The sequence below is a fragment of the Salmo trutta genome, chromosome 4, assembly GCF_901001165.1.
Source record: "Salmo trutta chromosome 4, fSalTru1.1, whole genome shotgun sequence".
Classification (NCBI taxonomy): Eukaryota; Metazoa; Chordata; class Actinopteri; order Salmoniformes; family Salmonidae; genus Salmo; species Salmo trutta.
The window spans coordinates 26,500,348-26,518,241 of record NC_042960.1 but is presented as its reverse complement, the minus strand read 5'-3'; the positions used below and the strand labels follow the sequence as shown (position 1 = coordinate 26,518,241).

Here is a 17,894-nt window from a genome sequence, read left to right as displayed (position 1 = left end):
ATTGCACGCTCCCCCAAAACTTGAGACATCTGTGGCATTGTGTTGTGTGAACAAACTGCACATTTTAGAGTGGTATTTTATTGTCCGAAGCACAAGGTGCACCTGTGTAATGATCATGCTGTTTAATCAGCTTCTTGATATGCCACACATGTCAGGTGGATGGATTACTCTTTCATTACTACGTAATGACAGCATAAAATAGCTTTTGTTCTGTCCCCATTCGGAATACTGGGTCATCTAATCTATTTATCTGGAAATACTGGTACAGTTTGCTACCTAACTAACCGTTCAGGTTGAGAGTAGCCCTGAAGAACATTTCTGAATGACCTGGTGTGATGCTCTTATCACTGTTTAGTCAACATAAGCTACACTGCTGGCCCTGTTGTGGGGACAGGGAGTGTGTTGCCCTGGTCACCCTGGAACTTAAGTTGTGGCTGTCTGTCCTTTCAAGACATTTTCTCATCCATTTTTGCTGTGTTTGTTAACGTGAGTGAGTGTGTGTGTGTGTGACCCACCGGTGGCTGCTCCAGGGCCTGGCTGGCCTGAATCTCCTTGAGCTGGGTGTCAGAGCGGGCTCTCTGGCTCCTGTCTCTGGCCTTGTCCCCTCCACTGTAGTTCTTCTTCTTCACACTGCCTTCTAACACCACAAACACACCACATACACACACACACTTGAATACACTATGGGAATTAGGGCTGGGACGATACCAGTATTGCAATAATCGTTAGTATCGTGGCAAGGAAACAAAACACAAAGCGCACTTAACTTCTTTAGGAAAACAGCCCTAATGTTGGAAACAAACATCCTTATGATGACATCCCAAGTCACATTTAAGCTATAGCACACAATATTTTCTGGTATTGCATCAGCCCTAATGGGAATACAATGGTGATAGTGCACATGTAGACCAGGGCAGGCAGGTGGAGGGGACTTACTCTTCTGAAGGTTCTCCACTGGAGAGCGCGAGCGAGATGGAGGCAGGTAGAAAGAAAGATTAATAATAATGTTTTAAGAAAGAACAAGAGTAGTGAGGACGAAGCTAACCCTACTATTTTTACAGTTGGGTACAGTTGCAATCCGTAATATAATGTTTTTTGGGGGGGTGATGCCTGTTTTGCATGTTATTTTGACATTAATACGTGTCACATATCAGTTTGCAAACAACGTAAATTTTGGGGGGGTTAATAAAGCTGCATAAATGCTCCAAAATGCAGGTGTTTCAGCCTAGCTCAGTGCTTTCTGTGGTGATGGGGCAAGCCAGCGGAAAATACGGAGTGTAGGGGTTGGTAATGTTCTCTAGTTGCACTGTGATTGGCTCAGTGTTCTGTCACTCACGGGGACACTACGTCACTGACAAATCTAAGGGTAGAGCTCGAAAAGTCAATCACCTTGGGTGCTGCCATAGAGTTACATTAGAAGTGCCCATCCACGAAGGCTCAAGGTCATTGGCCACACATAAAATGACGTCAAATCACATTATATCTACAGCAGCTTTGATTGGACTGATCATGTCAACATCATATTTCAAAATCTTAGCTAGCAAGCTAGCAGTCATCATCATGAATCAGGTCGACAATCTACTGGCAAATCCTTTTTAATCCTTGTCATATGAAGAGAAATAATGAAGAGAAATTATAGATAAAACGTATTGGTATTCATCGGACACTGGACAAACATTACACAACAAGTTGGAAATTGCAAATTCAACAATGAGTGGTTTGGAAGGAATCAGTGGCTAACTGCAAGCATTGCAAAGCAATCACTAGCCTGCTATTCAGTGGAGTGATGTGTGGTCCCAAGTCTTGGTTTAAGGGTCTCTTTTCCAAGCTTATAGAGATAAACATTCAACATTGGCCATGGTGTCAATCCAGCATGACTTCTGTCGGGCTCAAAACAGATGGAACCTCAGAACTGGAAAATCTGATTTCAGTTCAAGACAACTGGGAACCCGGGAAAAAAACGGGCTCCGACTGGGAAAATACGTTTTGAACGGTCATCCAACTTGGAATTGCAAGTCAGGAACTAGGGCCTCTTTCTAGAGCTCTGACCTGAAGATCACTGACGTCATTCACGATTCAACCTTGTTTTTTTCCAGAGTTCCCAGTTGTCTTGAAAGCACCATAAATCCAGAGAATGGCGGGCTTTGATAACAAAGTTTGAGGACAAAATTTGCCCACGTAGGACTGCCGCGCCACCTTCCTGAGTCCAAAAATGTCTTGTATGCTGCTGCATAAATTATGTAATATGCCAGGGATATATGTATACTGTAGCTAAGAAAGTAATACTAAGTGTATGTTGTGTAATAAGCTGTTAGTTGCCGATGTGCCTCACCCTAATAATTTGGTCCCGTTTCCCCTCCTAATTTCACCTACTGTTTTGACTTGGTGGTGCACATGTAGCCTATGGCCTGTTTTAGAGAAATGTAATCATTGAATATTGTAAGAGCTTTCACTGTCTGCTTATATGCCCCCTTTATTTATCATACGGTTCTGACTTGGTGTACAGGGAGAATACTGTAAGAAGGCCCATGCTCTTGAATTCTGTCGCTGTACATTTCAAAAGTGCTGAACAAATAGTTATATTGACTACATCCGTCCTAGCTCGCTCATTAATGTCTTAATCGAAATTACGGATTGCCTCTTATCCGCTCCTCGTACCCTTAAGCCATAGTTTGTACATCTCAATTGTCAGTAGAAACCATATTTCTTTAAGCAAGTCAGCCATATCAGCAGTTTTTTTTAAAGGCAGTAAATGAGGCTGAATGAACTGTTTTGCTGCCAGACAAGGCTCTGTTGATAGCCAGGTGTAGCAGTGGTAAGGACTGCTGTTGGGACAGCTTTATTTAGGTCCTAACAGCGTTTGGCCACCGTTTGTCACAGTTATAGTGCAATTAATGTATTGTTTAGTGTTGTGTAGTGGGTTTGCTGGCATGCATCTCAAAAGTAAAAATGTTTTTGTTTGCCCTACCAAGTTTTACATGCTAAAACCGCCACTGGTTGGGTGTCTGTATGTAACACAAACAAAAGTCTGAATGATTTGTGAATTACATTAATAATCTGTTGTCTTGTGTTGGATCAAAAACCTATACACTATAACAAAAGCCAGTGTATTGTATTCTGTACTGCACGTGTTGTGTCTGTTGTACCTTCAGTGATGGTTCCCTTGAGCTGCGTCTCCCCTTGGTGGAGGTCTGAGGCGTCACCACGCAGCAGCAGATGGGAGCGTGAGGCCATATCCTCAAGACCAGCCACGGACTCTGCCATGTCTGCAAACAGCTGCAGCTTCTCTGTCAGACCTGCCACGATCTGGCCATCCTTCTGGCTCAGACTATCTGGGAGAGGAGAGAGGGACAGAAGAATAGAGTTCTCAATGATCAGATTCACCTAAAGAAATGGAATACAAGGAAGAGAAACATTTAGCAAATGTGAATGTTGTTGACTGGTGCATGGGTAAACCCTTATGGCCTAGCATCGACATTACACTACTTTACAAAGATAGGTGGTCTGTCTGACTGTCTGACGTTCCGTCGTTAGTTACCTTGGAACTCTTTGAATTTGGCTGCTCGAGCCTCCTCCTCCTCACTGAAGAGCCTCTCTGTGTGTCGACAACTAAGAGAGAGAAGAGAGAGGAGAGCGAAGAAAGGAGAATAGAGAGAGGAAAAGAGTTAGCAAAAGAAAGAGCGAGTAATAGTGAGAGCAAGAGGGAGCGAGAGAGAATGAAAAAGGGAGCATACACTGAGAGTAAAAAACATTAGGAACACGTTCCTAATATTGAGTACCCCTTTGCCCACAGAACAGCCTCAATTCGTTGGGGCATGGACTACAAAGTGCTGAAAGTGTTCCACATGGATGATGGCCCATGGTGACTCCAATGCCTGCCACAGTTGTGTCAAGTTAGCTGGATGTCCTTTGGGTGGGGGACCATTCTTGATACTCACAGGAAAATGTTGAGTGTAAAAAACTCAGCAGCGTTGCAGTTCTTGACACAAACCGGTGTGCCTGGCACCTACTACCATACAACGTTCAAAGGCATTTACAGTTGAAGTCGGAAGTTTACATACCCCTTAGCCAAATACATTTAAACTCAGTTTCACAATTCCTGACATTTAATCATAGTAACAATTCCCTGTCTTAGGTCAGTTAGGACCACCACTTTATTTTAAGAATGTGAATAATAGTAGAGAGAATGATTTATTTCAGCTTTATTTCTTTCATCACATTCCCAGCGGGTCAGAAGTTTACATACACTCAATTAGTATTTGGTAGCATTGCCTTTAAATTGTTTAACTTGGGGCAAACGTTTTGGGTAGCCTTCCACAAGCTTCCCACAATAAGTTGGGTGAATTTTGGCCCATTCTTCCTGACAGAGCTGGTGTAACTGAGTCTGGTTTGTAGGCCTCCTTGCTCGCACACACTTTTTCAGTTCTGCCCACAAATTTTGAGGTTTGAGGTCAGGGCTTTGTGATGGCCACTCCAATACCTTGACTTTGTTGTCCTTAAGCCATTTTGCCACATCTTTAGAAGTATGCTTGGGGTCATTGTCCATTTGGAAGGCCCATTTGCAACCAAGCTTTAACTTCCTGACTGATGTCTTGAGATGCTGCTTCAATATATCCACATAATTTGGCCACTGACACGCTGGAGAAGTGTGCTCTTAACCAGCTGAATCCCTGTTTAAACTCTACTGGGCAGACGGCAGACAGCATGTATGGCGTCGTATTCGGACGGTTTGCTGATGTCATGGTGGGGTTATGGTATGGGCAGGCATAAGCTACGGACAACAAACACAATTGCATTTTATCGATGGCAATTTGAATGCACAGAGATACTGTGACGAGATCCTGAGGCCCATTGTCATGCCAGTCATCCGCTGCCATCACCTCATGTTTCAGCTTAATAACGCACAGCCCAGTGTCGCAAGGATCTGTACACAATTTTTGGCAGCTGAAAATGTCCCAGTTCTTCCATGACCTGCATACTCAACAGACATGTCACCCATTGAGCATGTTTGAGATGCTCTGGATTGACGTGTTTGACAGCGTTTTTCAGTTCCCGCCAACATCCAGCAACTTCGCATAGCCATTGAAGAGGAGTGGGACAACATTCCACAGACCACAATCAACAGCCTGATCAACTTTACGCAAAGGAATGTGTTTCGCTGCAAGAAATGGTGGTCACACCAGATACTGACTGGTTTTCTGATCTGTGACCAACAGATACATATCTGTATTCCCAGTCATGTGAAATCCATAGATTAGGGCATAATGAATTTATTTCAATTGACTGATTTCCTTATATGAACTGTAACTCAGTAAAATCTTTGAAATTGTTGCATGTTGCGTTTATATTTGCTGTTCAGTGTAATACCCTTTTCACACATCTCTGCCAACCAGATCCAAATCGTACTGACTGAGATATTATTTTTTTTTACACATTGTGCGTTTCAGCACAGTTCTAGCCACTATGGTGGATGCGTAACAGTCCAGCTCAGTACAGCTTGGCTCAGCTTGGTTACTCTCAGCAGTGAGAAAAGCCATTTGAGTGTTTAACACTGCAGAGAAACAGTGAAGGAGAAGGAGGAAAGGAGACAGTAAATAATACAGTATGTGTAAGACAAAGACATTATGAGTGATACCTTGTGTGTGTGTGTGGTTGTGTGTGTGTGTGTGTGTGTGTGTGTGTGTGTGTGTGTGTGTGTGTGTGTGTGTGTGTGTGTGTGTGTGTGTGTGTGTGTGTGTGTGTGTGTGTGTGTGTGTGACCCGTGTTCTGAAGGATCATGCCATCTCACCGGTTTTGACTAGATGGGATGCCGCTAATGTCAGAAGTGACTTTTCGCAGCAGATAAGGAGAATTAACATAGCAGGTTAGGAAAAATTCTCTCCAACGGGACTCGAATATGCAAGTTTTGACATCACACTGACATTAAGTGCATTCCTTCTAGACATGACCCATCTCACAAACCATCCAATAACCCTGCGGACACATACCCTCTCCTGCCAACTCACCACACCTGAACTCATTCTACTAATCACCCTTCCTCTCCCATTTCTCTGGCCAGCTTGTTTTACCTCTGTGTTTGTGGTGGGATGGGGCAGCACAATTCCTTTGCCTTTTGTTGGGAGTGAGATGACTAAAGTAAGTACATTATATTGTGTAGCAGTAATTGTACTGTAGAACCCATGTATATTTATTTTGTTTGCAAGCTCATAGTTTGACCTAATGTCTGCACTGGCCAAGTATGTTTTCTGTAGCATAGCAAGTAATAGCCTTTGTTAGTCCTAACTTGAGTATTGGTGTATTGCTGGTGTAGCCTACTTTATATACTAATGTTATTAGTATATAATAACACATAGCACTGGTCAGTCACTTATGCTAATGTAGTCTCCCCTTTGGTATTCCTTTCAGACCTACCACCTATATCACCCATTCCATAGCTCTATCCTAAAACAACCAGAACCGGGAAACCTAACCTTTGACCGTCCTTCCTGCATTCTTATAGATGCACCACAGTGTCACCATCACTCCTCAACCTAACTTAAGATACAGTCCACCCTAGTCCTTTTCTTTAACCTGTGTGTGTGTACCTCTCCACTGCCTGGCGGAGGTGTGTCATCCAGGTTTTGCGCTCCTCCTTGGAGGCGGTGTGGATCTCGTACATCTCAGGCTCATTGGGGGAGGCACAGATTAGGAACATGGCCTTCTCTTCGTGGGCCACCTCCCTCACAATCAACTTCTGGAGGGAGATCACTGATGGCTTGTTGTCCTGAGGGAGGTACAGAAGGCAGCTCAAAGTGAAATTGAAAGAAAATTACACCAGAAAGCAAAATGGAGACACTGTTCATAGTTCTAGACCAGGAATGGGTATCTCCAGTCCTCGGGGGACTGATTTGGTATCACACTTTTGACCCAGCTAAGGGAAAGGGGGATACCTAGTCAGTTGTACAACTGAATGCCTTCAACTGAAATGTGTCTACGCATTTAACCCAACCCCTCAATCAGAGAGGTGCGGAGGGCTGCCTCAATCGACATCCACGTCTTCGGGGAACAATGGGTTAACTGCCTTGCTCAGGGGCAGAACCACAGAATTTTACCTTGTCAGCTTGGGGATTTGATCCAAACACACCTGACTCCAATTATAAACTAATCATGATCTTCAGTTTAGAATGCAATTAGTTTAATCAGCTGTGTTTGCTAGGGATGGGGGGGGGGGAAGTATGACACCACTCTGGCCGGCGAAGACTGGAGTTGCCCATCCCTCTTTCTAGACAGATATACAGACGACTGCTGTATCTACAGTGAGGGAAAAAAGTATTTGATCCCCTGCTGATTTTGTACGTTTGCCCACTGACAAAGAAATTATCACTCTATCATTTTAATGGTAGGTTTATTTGAACAGTGAGAGACAGATTAACAACAAAAATCCAGAAAAACGCATGTCAAAAATGTTATAAATTGATTTGCATTTTATTGAGGGAAATAAGTATTTGACCCCCTCTCAATCAGAAAGATTTCTGGCTCCCAGGTGTCTTTTATACAGGTAACGAGCTGAGATTAGGAGCATACTCTTAAAGGGAGTGCTCCTAATCTCAGTTTGTTACCTGTATAAAAGACACCTGTCCACAGAAGCAATCAATCTATCAGATTCCAAACTCTCCACCATGGCCAAGACCAAAGAGCTCTCCAAGGATGTCAGGGACAAGATTGTAGACCTACACAAGGTTGGAATGGGCTACAAGACCATCGCTAAGCAGCTTGGTGAGAAGGTGACAACAGTTGGTGCGATTATTCGCAAATGGAAGAAACACAAAAGAACTGTCAATCTCCCTTGGCCTGGGGCTCCATGCAAGATCTCACCTCGTGGAGTTGCAATGATCATGAGAACGGTGAGGAATCAGCCCAGAACTACACGGGAGGATCTTGTCAATGATCTCAAGGCAGCTGGGACCATAGTCACCAAGAAAACAATTGGTAACACACTACGCCGTGAAGGTCTGAAATCCTGCAGCGCCTGCAAGGTCCCCCTGCTCAAGAAAGCACATATACATGCCCGTCTGAAGTTTGCCAATGAACATCTGAATGATTCAGAGGACAACTGGGTGAAAGTGTTGTGGTCAGATGAGACCAAAATGGAGCTCTTTGGCATCAACTCAACTCGCCATGTTTGGAGGAGGAGGAATGCTGCCTATGACCCCAAGAACACCATCCCCACCGTCAAACATGGAGGTGGAAACATTATGCTTTGGGGGTGTTTTTCTGCTAAGGGGACAGGACAACTTTACCGCATCAAAGGGACGATGGACGGGGCTATGTAGTGGCTCAAGAAGAAGCACATTAAGGTCCTGGAGTGGCCTAGCCAGTCTCCAGACCTTAATCCCATAGAAAATCTGTGGAGGGAGCTGAAGGTTCGAGTTGCCAAACGTCAGCCTCGAAACCTTAATGACTTGGAGACGATCTGCAAAGAGGAGTGGGACAAAATCCCTCCTGAGATGTGTGCAAACCTGGTGGCCAACCACAAGAAACATCTGACCTCTGTGATTGCCAACAAGGGTTTTGCCACCAAGTACTAAGTCATGTTTTGCAGAGGGGAGTATTTACTATTATATTATTATTATTATTATATTATTATTATTATTATTATTATATTATATTATTAGTAGTATTAGTATTATTAGTATCACGTCCTGACCAGCAGAGGGAGTAGTTGTTTAGTATTTGGTCAGGACGTGGCAGAAGTTGTGTGTTGTATGTAGTTTCTAGTTGTTCTGTTTCTGTGTTAGTCTTGTGACTCCCGATCAGGAACAGCTGGATATCGTTGTTCCTGATTGGGAGTCATATATTAGGTGTGTGTTTTTCTCTTGGAGTTGTGGGTTGTTTTATTTTGCACTGCTGTAAGTATCTATATAGCCTGTAGAACTGTCGGTTTGTCCTTCGTTATTTTCTTGTTTTTCCGTGTTCTCATTATTTAATAAATTATGATGTTGAGCACGCAATCCGCAGCGCCTTGGTCTTCTCTACAGTACGACAACCGTGACATTATTTCCCTCATTGAAATGCAAATCAATTTATACAATCTTTGACATGCGTTTTTCTGGATTTTTGTTATTGTTATTCTGTCTCTCACTGTTCAAATAAACCTACCATTAAAATTATAGACTGATTATTTCTTTGTCAGTGGGCAAACGTACAAAACCAGCAGGGGATCAAATACTTTTTCCCCTCACTGTATACTGAACAAAAGTATGAAACGCAACATGTAAAGTGTTGATCCCATGTTTCATGAGCTGATATAAAAATATCCTAGGAATGTTTCATATTTACAAAAAGCTTATTTATTTAAAAAAAAAATCACATTTGTTTACGTCAATGTTAGTGAGCATTTCTCCTTTGCCAAGATAATCCATCCACCTAACATTTGTGGCATATCAAGAAGCTTACTAAACAGCATGATCATTACACAGGTGCAGCTTGTACTGGGGACAATAGAAGGCCACTCTAAAATGTGCAGTTTTGTCATACAACACAATGCCACAGATGTCTCAAGTTGAGGGAGCGTGCAATCAGCATGCTGACTACAGGAATGTCCACCGTAGCTGTTGCCAGAGATTGAACTTCTTAAGGCTAGGCATCTGTAACCAACAGATGCATATCTGTATTCCCAGTCATGTGAAATCCATAGATTAGGGCCTGATGAATTTACTTCAATTGACTGATTTCCTTATATGAACTGTAACTCAGTAAAACCTTTGAAATTGTTGCGTTTATTTTTGTTCAGTGTAACTTTCTGTCGAGTTAGTATGCCATATTTGTCAGTTTTCCAGAGTGGCAAAACTCAAGTTAGTTATGTTACATGGTGAAATTAACTGACAAAAATGATCGACTCACCACAGTAGAGAAGACATATCTCTGGTCTTTCTCTTGGAGTAACAACAGGACATCTGACAGCAGCACAGCGAGAATATCTGAAATGAAAGGAGTTTCATTTTTAGACCTGTGTGAGATCAATGCAGACAGAAGAGAGAAGAGGTCACTTCAGACTACGGAGATGCAGCCTGAGGAGAGGTAATCCTGTTACCTTTGAGTCTGCCAGAGGCAGCCTTGTGGTTGACGGTCCCATCGTGCAGCAGCCTGCGTCTGCCCAGGGCCAGGTCCTCTCCGCGGAACACATGGCCATCTTTGATCTTGCCCAGAGACTTGGGCTCCATCTTGTGGGCGATGTCTCGGAGGCGCGAGGCCTTCTGATGGAGGTTGACCAGGGCATCAACCTGGACGATGCAGTCTTTGATCAGACCCAGAGACCTCGTCAGCTCCTCATGCTCCTCTGTGCCCACTGGAGGGAGGAAAGAAAAGACCCAGGTCAACTTCAGACACACTGGGTCGATTGCAACGAACGGGCAAAACTTAACATGGTTGAGGCTGTTCTGAGGGCAGAAGGCGGTGCAACTCAATATTAGGAAGGTGTTCCTAATGTTTTTTTTACTGTCAGTGTGTGTGTGTGTGTCTCTCTCTCTCTTCTCTATACTCTTTCTCTGTTTTCCACACACAGGTTCTTTGGGGAGTGGGGGGCGTGTGGTGCAACTGTATTAGGAAGGTGTTCCTAATGTTTGGTATACTCAGTGCTAAAAATCATCTCCTCATGAACCATGCGTCAGATTCACTCCAGATTTTGTATTTTGACTTATGATTGCACATAAAGGAAGATACTGTAGTTCCTACATGCTTGCTTTGTTATCCAACTGATATTGTGTCCTGTCATCTTGTGATCCCCGTGCTGCTCGCAGCTATATTTGTATTACTTATTGTTAATACTGTCTTTGGTGTGATTATCAATGCACAAGCACCTTTTAACCCACTCCTATCCGCGGAGGCTCCGCAGAGGAGGAGCCTCCTCAGTAATTCTCAGAACTTAAAAGTCAAAAGTTTCAAAAGTTCTCCTTTTTAGAAAAAACTATACTAAATGTATTCACGTCACCAAATAATTGATTAAAATGCCCTGTTTTGCAAGGAAGGTCTAGAGTAGCCTCAGTAGGGAAGCACCATGGTATAGCCGGAGGACAGCTAGTTTCCATTCTCCTCTAGGTACACTGCCTTCAATACAAAACCTAAGAGGCTCATGGTTCTCAGCCCCTTCTATAGACTTACAAAGTAATTATCCTCTTCAGGATCGGACCCGTGTTTTCAATTTTAGCCTAAAATTACATATACAAATCTAACTGACTGTAACTCAGGCCCTGAAGCAAGGATATGCATAGTCTTGGTACCACTTGAAAGGAAACACTTTGAAGTTTGTGGAAATGTGAAAGGAATGTAGGAGAACACAATAGACCTGGTAAAAGATAATACAAGAAAAAAACAACCGTTCGGTTTTTTGTTTTATTTTGTAAAATCTTTGAAATGCAAGAGAAAGTCCATGTATTATTCAAGTGCAGCTGCAATTTAGATTTTGGCCACTAGATGGAGGCAGTGGATGTGCAAAGTTTTAGACTGAACCATTGCATTTCTGTTCAAAATGTTGTATCAAGATTGCCCAAATGTGCCTAATATGTTTATTAATAACTTTTCATGTTCAAAACTGTGCACTCTCCTCAAACAATAGCATGGTATTCTTTCACTGTAACAGCTTCTGTAAATGGGACACTGCAGTTAGATTAACAAGAATTTAAGCTTTCTGCCAATATCAGATATGTCTGTCCTGGGACATTTTCTCTTTACTTACAAGCTCATGCGAATCGCATTAGCCTACGTTAGCTCAACGTCCCCTGGGGACCCACCGATCCTGAAGAAGTTATCCCTCTAGAGTCTGACGGGGAAGGGGGTTCTAAGCTAACATATGGACTTTAAAAAAAAAGAAAAGATGGTCATACCAAGGACTATTTAGCTATTTGATTTGACATTTTAAGACCCCTTAAGTTATCAAAAAAATGTATTAAATTATTGGATGAAACATTGAATTTGGCATCATGCTATTAGCCAATAGAAACGCATTGAATAACAGATTCACTACATGGAACAACAGTCCCATATCTGAGAGCTATAGTATTTTTTTGTACATGTATTTATCCCATTATTTTCGGCACTGAACTATCTCCATATACTTCCATTCATTAATTATTTTTATTTTTTACTGGTACCGGGGACCTTCAGACGAGGCTTGTGGGTGTCCTAGAACTAAAACGGAGAACGCCATCCTGTACTTTGTAGGCCAAACCGTTTGAACACTACAGGCGTTTTTGTGAGAAGACCAGATTTTTGGGATGTCTCATGGTCTGACAAACACCGCTCAAGCACTGCCATCGGCAGATGCGGTGGATTGAGACGCAACCCATACAAAAAAAACATGTAGTTTAAATGGATGGATTTAAAAATATATATATACACTGCTCAAAAAAATAAAGGGAACACTAAAATAACACATCCTAGATCTGAATGAATGAAATAATCTTATTAAATACTTTTATCTTTACATAGTTGAATGTGCTGACAACAAAATCCCACAAACATAATCAATGGAAATCCGATTTATCAACCCATGGAGGTCTGGATTTGGAGTCACACTCAAAGTTAAAGTGGAAAACCACACTACAGGCTGATCCAACTTTGATGTAATGTCCTTAAAAAGTCAAAATGAGGCTCAGTAGTGTGTGTGGCCTCCACGTGCCTGTATGACCTCCCTACAACGCCTGGGCATGCTCCTGATGAGGTGGCGGATGGTCTCCTGAGGGATCTCCTCCCTGACCTGGACTAAAGCATCCGCCAACTCCTGGACAGTCTGTGGTGCAATGTGGCGTTGGTGGATGGAGCGAGACATGATGTCCCAGATGTGCTCAATTGGATTCAGGTCTGGGGAACGGGCGGGCCAGTCCATAGCATCAATGCCTTCCTCTTGCAGGAACTGCTGACACACTCCAGCCACATGAGGTCTAGCATTGTCTTGTATTAGGAGGAACCCAAGGCCAACCGCACCAGCATATGGTCTCACAAGGGGTCTGAGGATCTCATCTCGGTACCTAATGGCAGTCAGGCTACCTCTGGTGAGCACATGGAGGGCTGTGCGGCCCCCTAAAGAAATGCCACCCCACACCATGATTGACCCACCACCAGACCGGTCATGCTGGAGGATGTTGCAGGCAGCAGAACGTTCTCCACGGCGTCTCCAGACTGTCACATGTGCTCAGTGTGAACCTGCTTTCATCTGTGAAGAGCACAGGGCGCCAGTGGCGAATTTACCAATCTTGGTGTTCTCTGGCAAATGCCAAACGTCCTGCACGGTGTTGGGCTGTAAGCACAACCCCCACCTGTGGACGTCGGGCCCTCATACCTCATGTTTCTGACCATTTGAGCAGACACATGCACATTTTTGGCCTGCTGGAGGTCATTTTGCAGGGCTCTGGCAGTGCTCCTCCTTGCACAAAGGCGGAGGTAGCGGTCCTGCTGCTGGGTTGTTGCCCTTCTACGGCCTCCTCCACGTCGCCTGGGAAAAACGCATTCCCGATATGGCGAACAAACTATAAATATTAGCGGCACAAAAAGGCACGGGGCGCAGCCCGGTAAATTCTCTCCTCCTTAAACTGTCAGATAACAAACCCGTAATAAAAACACGGACCACCGTCCTGAGTGGACAATCAACAATCCCGCACAAAATCCCAACTGAAAACACACCTTAAATAAATCCCCACTAATGACAACACAAAACAGGTGCGGAACAGACAGACAAAACTAAACGACAGAAACAACGATCGATGGCAGCTAATAGGCCGGCGACGACGACCGCCAAGCGCCGCCCGACCGAGGAGGGGCGCCACTTTCGTTGGATCCTGTGACAGTACCCCTCCCCTGACCGCGCGCCGACGCTGGCCTCGGGGACGGCCCGGAGGGCGAGGCACCGGCCGATCCGGTCGGCGACGGTGGAAGTCCAGCAGCATAGAGGGATCCAGAACGTCCGCCGCCGGAACCCAGCACCTCTCCTCCGGACCGTACCCCTCCCAGTCCACGAGGTACTGCAGGCCCCCTACCCGACGTCGGGAGTCCAGGATGGCTCGGACTGTGTACGCCGGGCTCCCCCCGATGTCCAGGGGGGGCCTCCAGCACCTCACTGTCCTGCAGCGGACCAGCTACCACCGGCCTGAGGAGAGACACATGAAACGAGGGGTTAATACGGTAATACGAAGGAAGTTGTAACCTGTAACACACCTCGTTTATCCTCCTCAGGACTTTAAACGGCCCCACAAACCGCGGACCCAGCTTCCGGCAGGGCAGGCGGAGAGGCAGGTTCCGGGTCGAGAGCCAGACTCTATCCCCCGGGTTAAACACGGGGGCGTCACTGCGGTGGCGGTCAGCGCTCTCCTTGTGCCGTTCGCTCGCCCTCCTTAAACATTCCTGGACCGCGTTCCAGGTCTCCTGAGAGCGCTTGACCCATGCCTCCACCGCAGGAGCCTCCGTCTGGCTCTGTTGCCATGGCACCAGGACCGGCTGATACCCCAGCACCACCTGGAAGGGTGACAGATTAGTGGAGGAGTGGCGCTGAGAGTTCTGGGCCATCTCGGCCCATGGCACGAACTGCGCCCACTCCCCTGGCCGGTCCTGGCAATACGACCGCAGGAACCTGCCCACATCCTGGTTAATGCGCTCTACCTGCCCATTACTCTCGGGGTGGAACCCCGAGGTCAGGCTGATCGAGACCCCCAGCCTCTCCATAAACGATTTCCACACCCTGGACGTAAACTGGGGACCCCGATCAGATACGATGTCCTCGGGCACCCCATAGTGCCGGAAGACGTGAGTGAACAGGGCCTCCGCGGTTTGCAGGGCCGTAGGAAGACCGGGCAAAGGGAGCAGACGGCAGGACTTAGAGAACCTGTCCACAACGACCAGGATCGCCGTGTTCCCCTGAGACGGCGGGAGATCCGTAAGGAAATCCACCGAGAGGTGAGTCCAGGGCCGCTGTGGAACAGGGAGGGGCTGTAATTTCCCTCGAGGTAGGTGCCTAGGAGCCTTACACTGAGCGCATACTGAACAGGACGAGACATAACGCCGGACATCCTCAGCCAAGGTGGGCCACCAGTACCTCCCCTTCAGGCCCCGCACTGTCCGTTCCACCCCAGGATGACCCGAGGAGGGTAGAGTATGGGACCATCGGATCAGGCGATCGCGAACATCAAGCGGAACGTATTTCAGGCCCACGGGACACTGCGGCGGAGTAGGTTCTGACCGACCCGCCCGCTCGATGTCCGCATCCACCTCCCATACCACCGGTGCCACCAGACAGGAGGCGGGAAGTATGGGAGTAGGATCGATGGTCCGCTCCTCGGTGTCGTAGAGACGTGACAGTGCGTCAGCCTTCCGGTTCCGGGAACCTGGAATGTACGAGAGAGTGAAGTTAAACCTCGTAAAAAACATGGCCCACCTCGCCTGACGGGGATTAAGCCTCCTCGCTGCCCGAATATACTCCAGGTTACGGTGGTCGGTCCAGATGAGAAAAGGGTGACGTGCCCCCTCAAGCCAATGTCTCCACACCGTCAAAGCCCTGACCACGGCTAACAGCTCCCGGTCCCCCACATCATAATTGCGCTCCGCCGGGCTCAGCTTCTTAGAAAAGAACGCGCATGGGCGGAGCTTCGGAGGAACGCCCGAGCGCTGCGATAGCACAGCTCCTACCCCAGCCTCGGACGCGTCCACCTCCACTATGAATGGCAAAGAGGGGTCCGGATGCGCCAGGACAGGTGCATTGGTAAACAGAACCTTCAGACGATGGAAGGCTCTGTCCGCCTCTGCTGACCATCGTAGCCGCACCGGCCCCCCCTTCATCAGTGAGGTAATGGGAGCTGCCACCTGGCCAAAACCCCGGATAAACCTCCGATAATAATCGGAGACAGGACATGAGTTCAACGTGGTTACATTTCAGTACTGGTGTATTTGATTTTAGCGAACCCCAAGAACCGCTGCACCTCCTTCACAGTAGCTGGGGTTGGCCAATTACGCACAGCCGTCACGCGGTCACACTCCACCTCCACCCCCGAGGTGGAAATGCGATATCCTAGAAATGAGACGGCTCTTTTGAAGAACTCACATTTCTCAGCCTTGACGTATAGGTTATGCTCCAGCAGCCGCCCAAGCACTTTACGCACCAGGGACACATGCTCGGCGCGTGTGGCGGAGCAGATCAGGATGTCATCGATGTACACCACCACACCCTGCCCGAGCATGTCCCTAAGGACCTCGTCCACAAAGGATTGGAAGACGGCGGGAGCATTCTTTAACCCATACAGCATGACGAGGTACTCATAATGGCCAGATGTGGTACTAAATGCGGTTTTCCACTTGTCTCCATCTCGGATACGCACCAAGTTATACGCACTCCTGAGATCCAATTTCGTGAAGAAGCGCGCCCCGTGAAATGACTCCACTGCCGTAGCAATGAGAGGTAGCGGGTAACTGAAACCCACTGTGATAGCATTTAGACCTCTATAGTCAATGCACGGGCGCAGACCTCCCTCCTTCTTCTTCACAAAAAAGAAGCTCGAGGAGACGGGGGATTTAGAGGGCCGAATGTATCCCTGTCTCAAGGACTCAGTGACGTATGTATCCATAGCCACTGTCTCCTCCTGAGACAAAGGATACACGTGACTCCTAGGAAGAACCGCGTCAGCCTGGAGGTTTATCGCACAATCCCCTCGTCGATGGGGTGGTAATAGAGTCGCCTTCGTCTTACTGAAAGCGATAGCCAAATCGGCATACTCTGAGGGAATGTGCACGGTGGAGACTTGGTCTGGACTCTCCACCGTAGTCGCACCGATGGAAACTCCTATGCACCTACCTGAGCACTCCCCCGACCACCCCGTTAGAGCCCTCTGCCCCCACGAAATCTGGGGGTTGTGTGTGGCTAGCCAGGGGATTCCCAGTACCACTGGGAACGCTGGGGAGTCAATGATGAACAGGCTGATACGCTCCACATGACCCCCCCACGTCTGCATAACCAGTGGCACTGTGATCTCCCCTACTTGGCCTGACCCTAGCGGTCGACTATCTAGGGCGTGCACGGGGAAGGGGTGGTCCAGCTGAACCAGGGGAATCCCTAACCTCTTCGCTAACCCATGGTCCATAAAACTCCCAGCTGCACCTGAATCGACTAGCGCCTTATACTGGAAGTGAGGGGAAAAATTAGGAAAACAAACGGAGGTGTACAAGTGGTCGACAGGGGGCTCTGGGTGTGGCTGGTGCGGACTCACCTGGGGGGCCGAAGCAGTGCTCTGCCTGCCCTCCGAACTCCCGGAGGGACCTCTCCAGCACCGGTCCACAGTGTGTCCTCTGTGTCCACATCGGGTGCAAGAGAGACCCCTCCCTCCGGTCCTCCTCGGTGCAGCCCCCCCTATCTCCATGGGCTGTGGAGCAGGAGGACTGGTAGGCGGAACGAACAGGCCCCGACTGGAACGTCCCCGGGCAGCCAGCAGGTTGTCCAATCTAATGGACAAATCCACCAGTTGGTCCAGAGTGGAGGTGTTGTCCCTACATGCCAGCTCCCGGCGGACGTCCTCGCGAAGGCTGCACCTATAGTGGTCTATCAGGGCCCGCTCGTTCCACCCCGATCCAGCGGCGAGAGTCCGGAATTCCAATACGAAATCCTGAGCGGTCCTCGTCTCCTGTCTCAAATGGAATAGTAGCTCACCCGCCGCCCTGCCCTCCGGGGGATGATCGAAAACCGCCCGAAAGCGGCGGGTGAACTCCGGGTAGTCACCCCGGGCCGAGTCTGGACTATCCCAGACCGCATTGGCCCGTTCCAGGGCTCGACCCGTGAGACACGAGACGAGGACGCTCACCCTCTCTTCGTCGGAGGGAGGGGGGCGGACGGTCGCCAGGTACAGTTCCAGTTGGAGCAAGAACCCCTTGCACCCAGCGGCCGT

The 17,894-nt window shown here is 47.2% G+C and overlaps 1 protein-coding gene across 1 annotated transcript in view; it reads right to left on the bottom strand.

Moving 5' to 3' along the window:
* LOC115193008 (rho guanine nucleotide exchange factor 18-like) overlaps positions 1-17,894 on the bottom strand; it is a 39,351-nt gene that overhangs the window by 10,137 nt on the left and 11,320 nt on the right. The window contains exons 8-13 of the mRNA XM_029752013.1: positions 10,073-10,327; positions 9,883-9,959; positions 6,585-6,763; positions 3,539-3,609; positions 3,147-3,332; positions 516-637 (exon numbers count right to left, since the gene is read on the bottom strand). Of these exons, the coding sequence (XP_029607873.1) occupies positions 516-637; positions 3,147-3,332; positions 3,539-3,609; positions 6,585-6,763; positions 9,883-9,959; positions 10,073-10,327 (890 nt within the window). The remainder of the gene's footprint in view (positions 1-515; positions 638-3,146; positions 3,333-3,538; positions 3,610-6,584; positions 6,764-9,882; positions 9,960-10,072; positions 10,328-17,894) is intronic.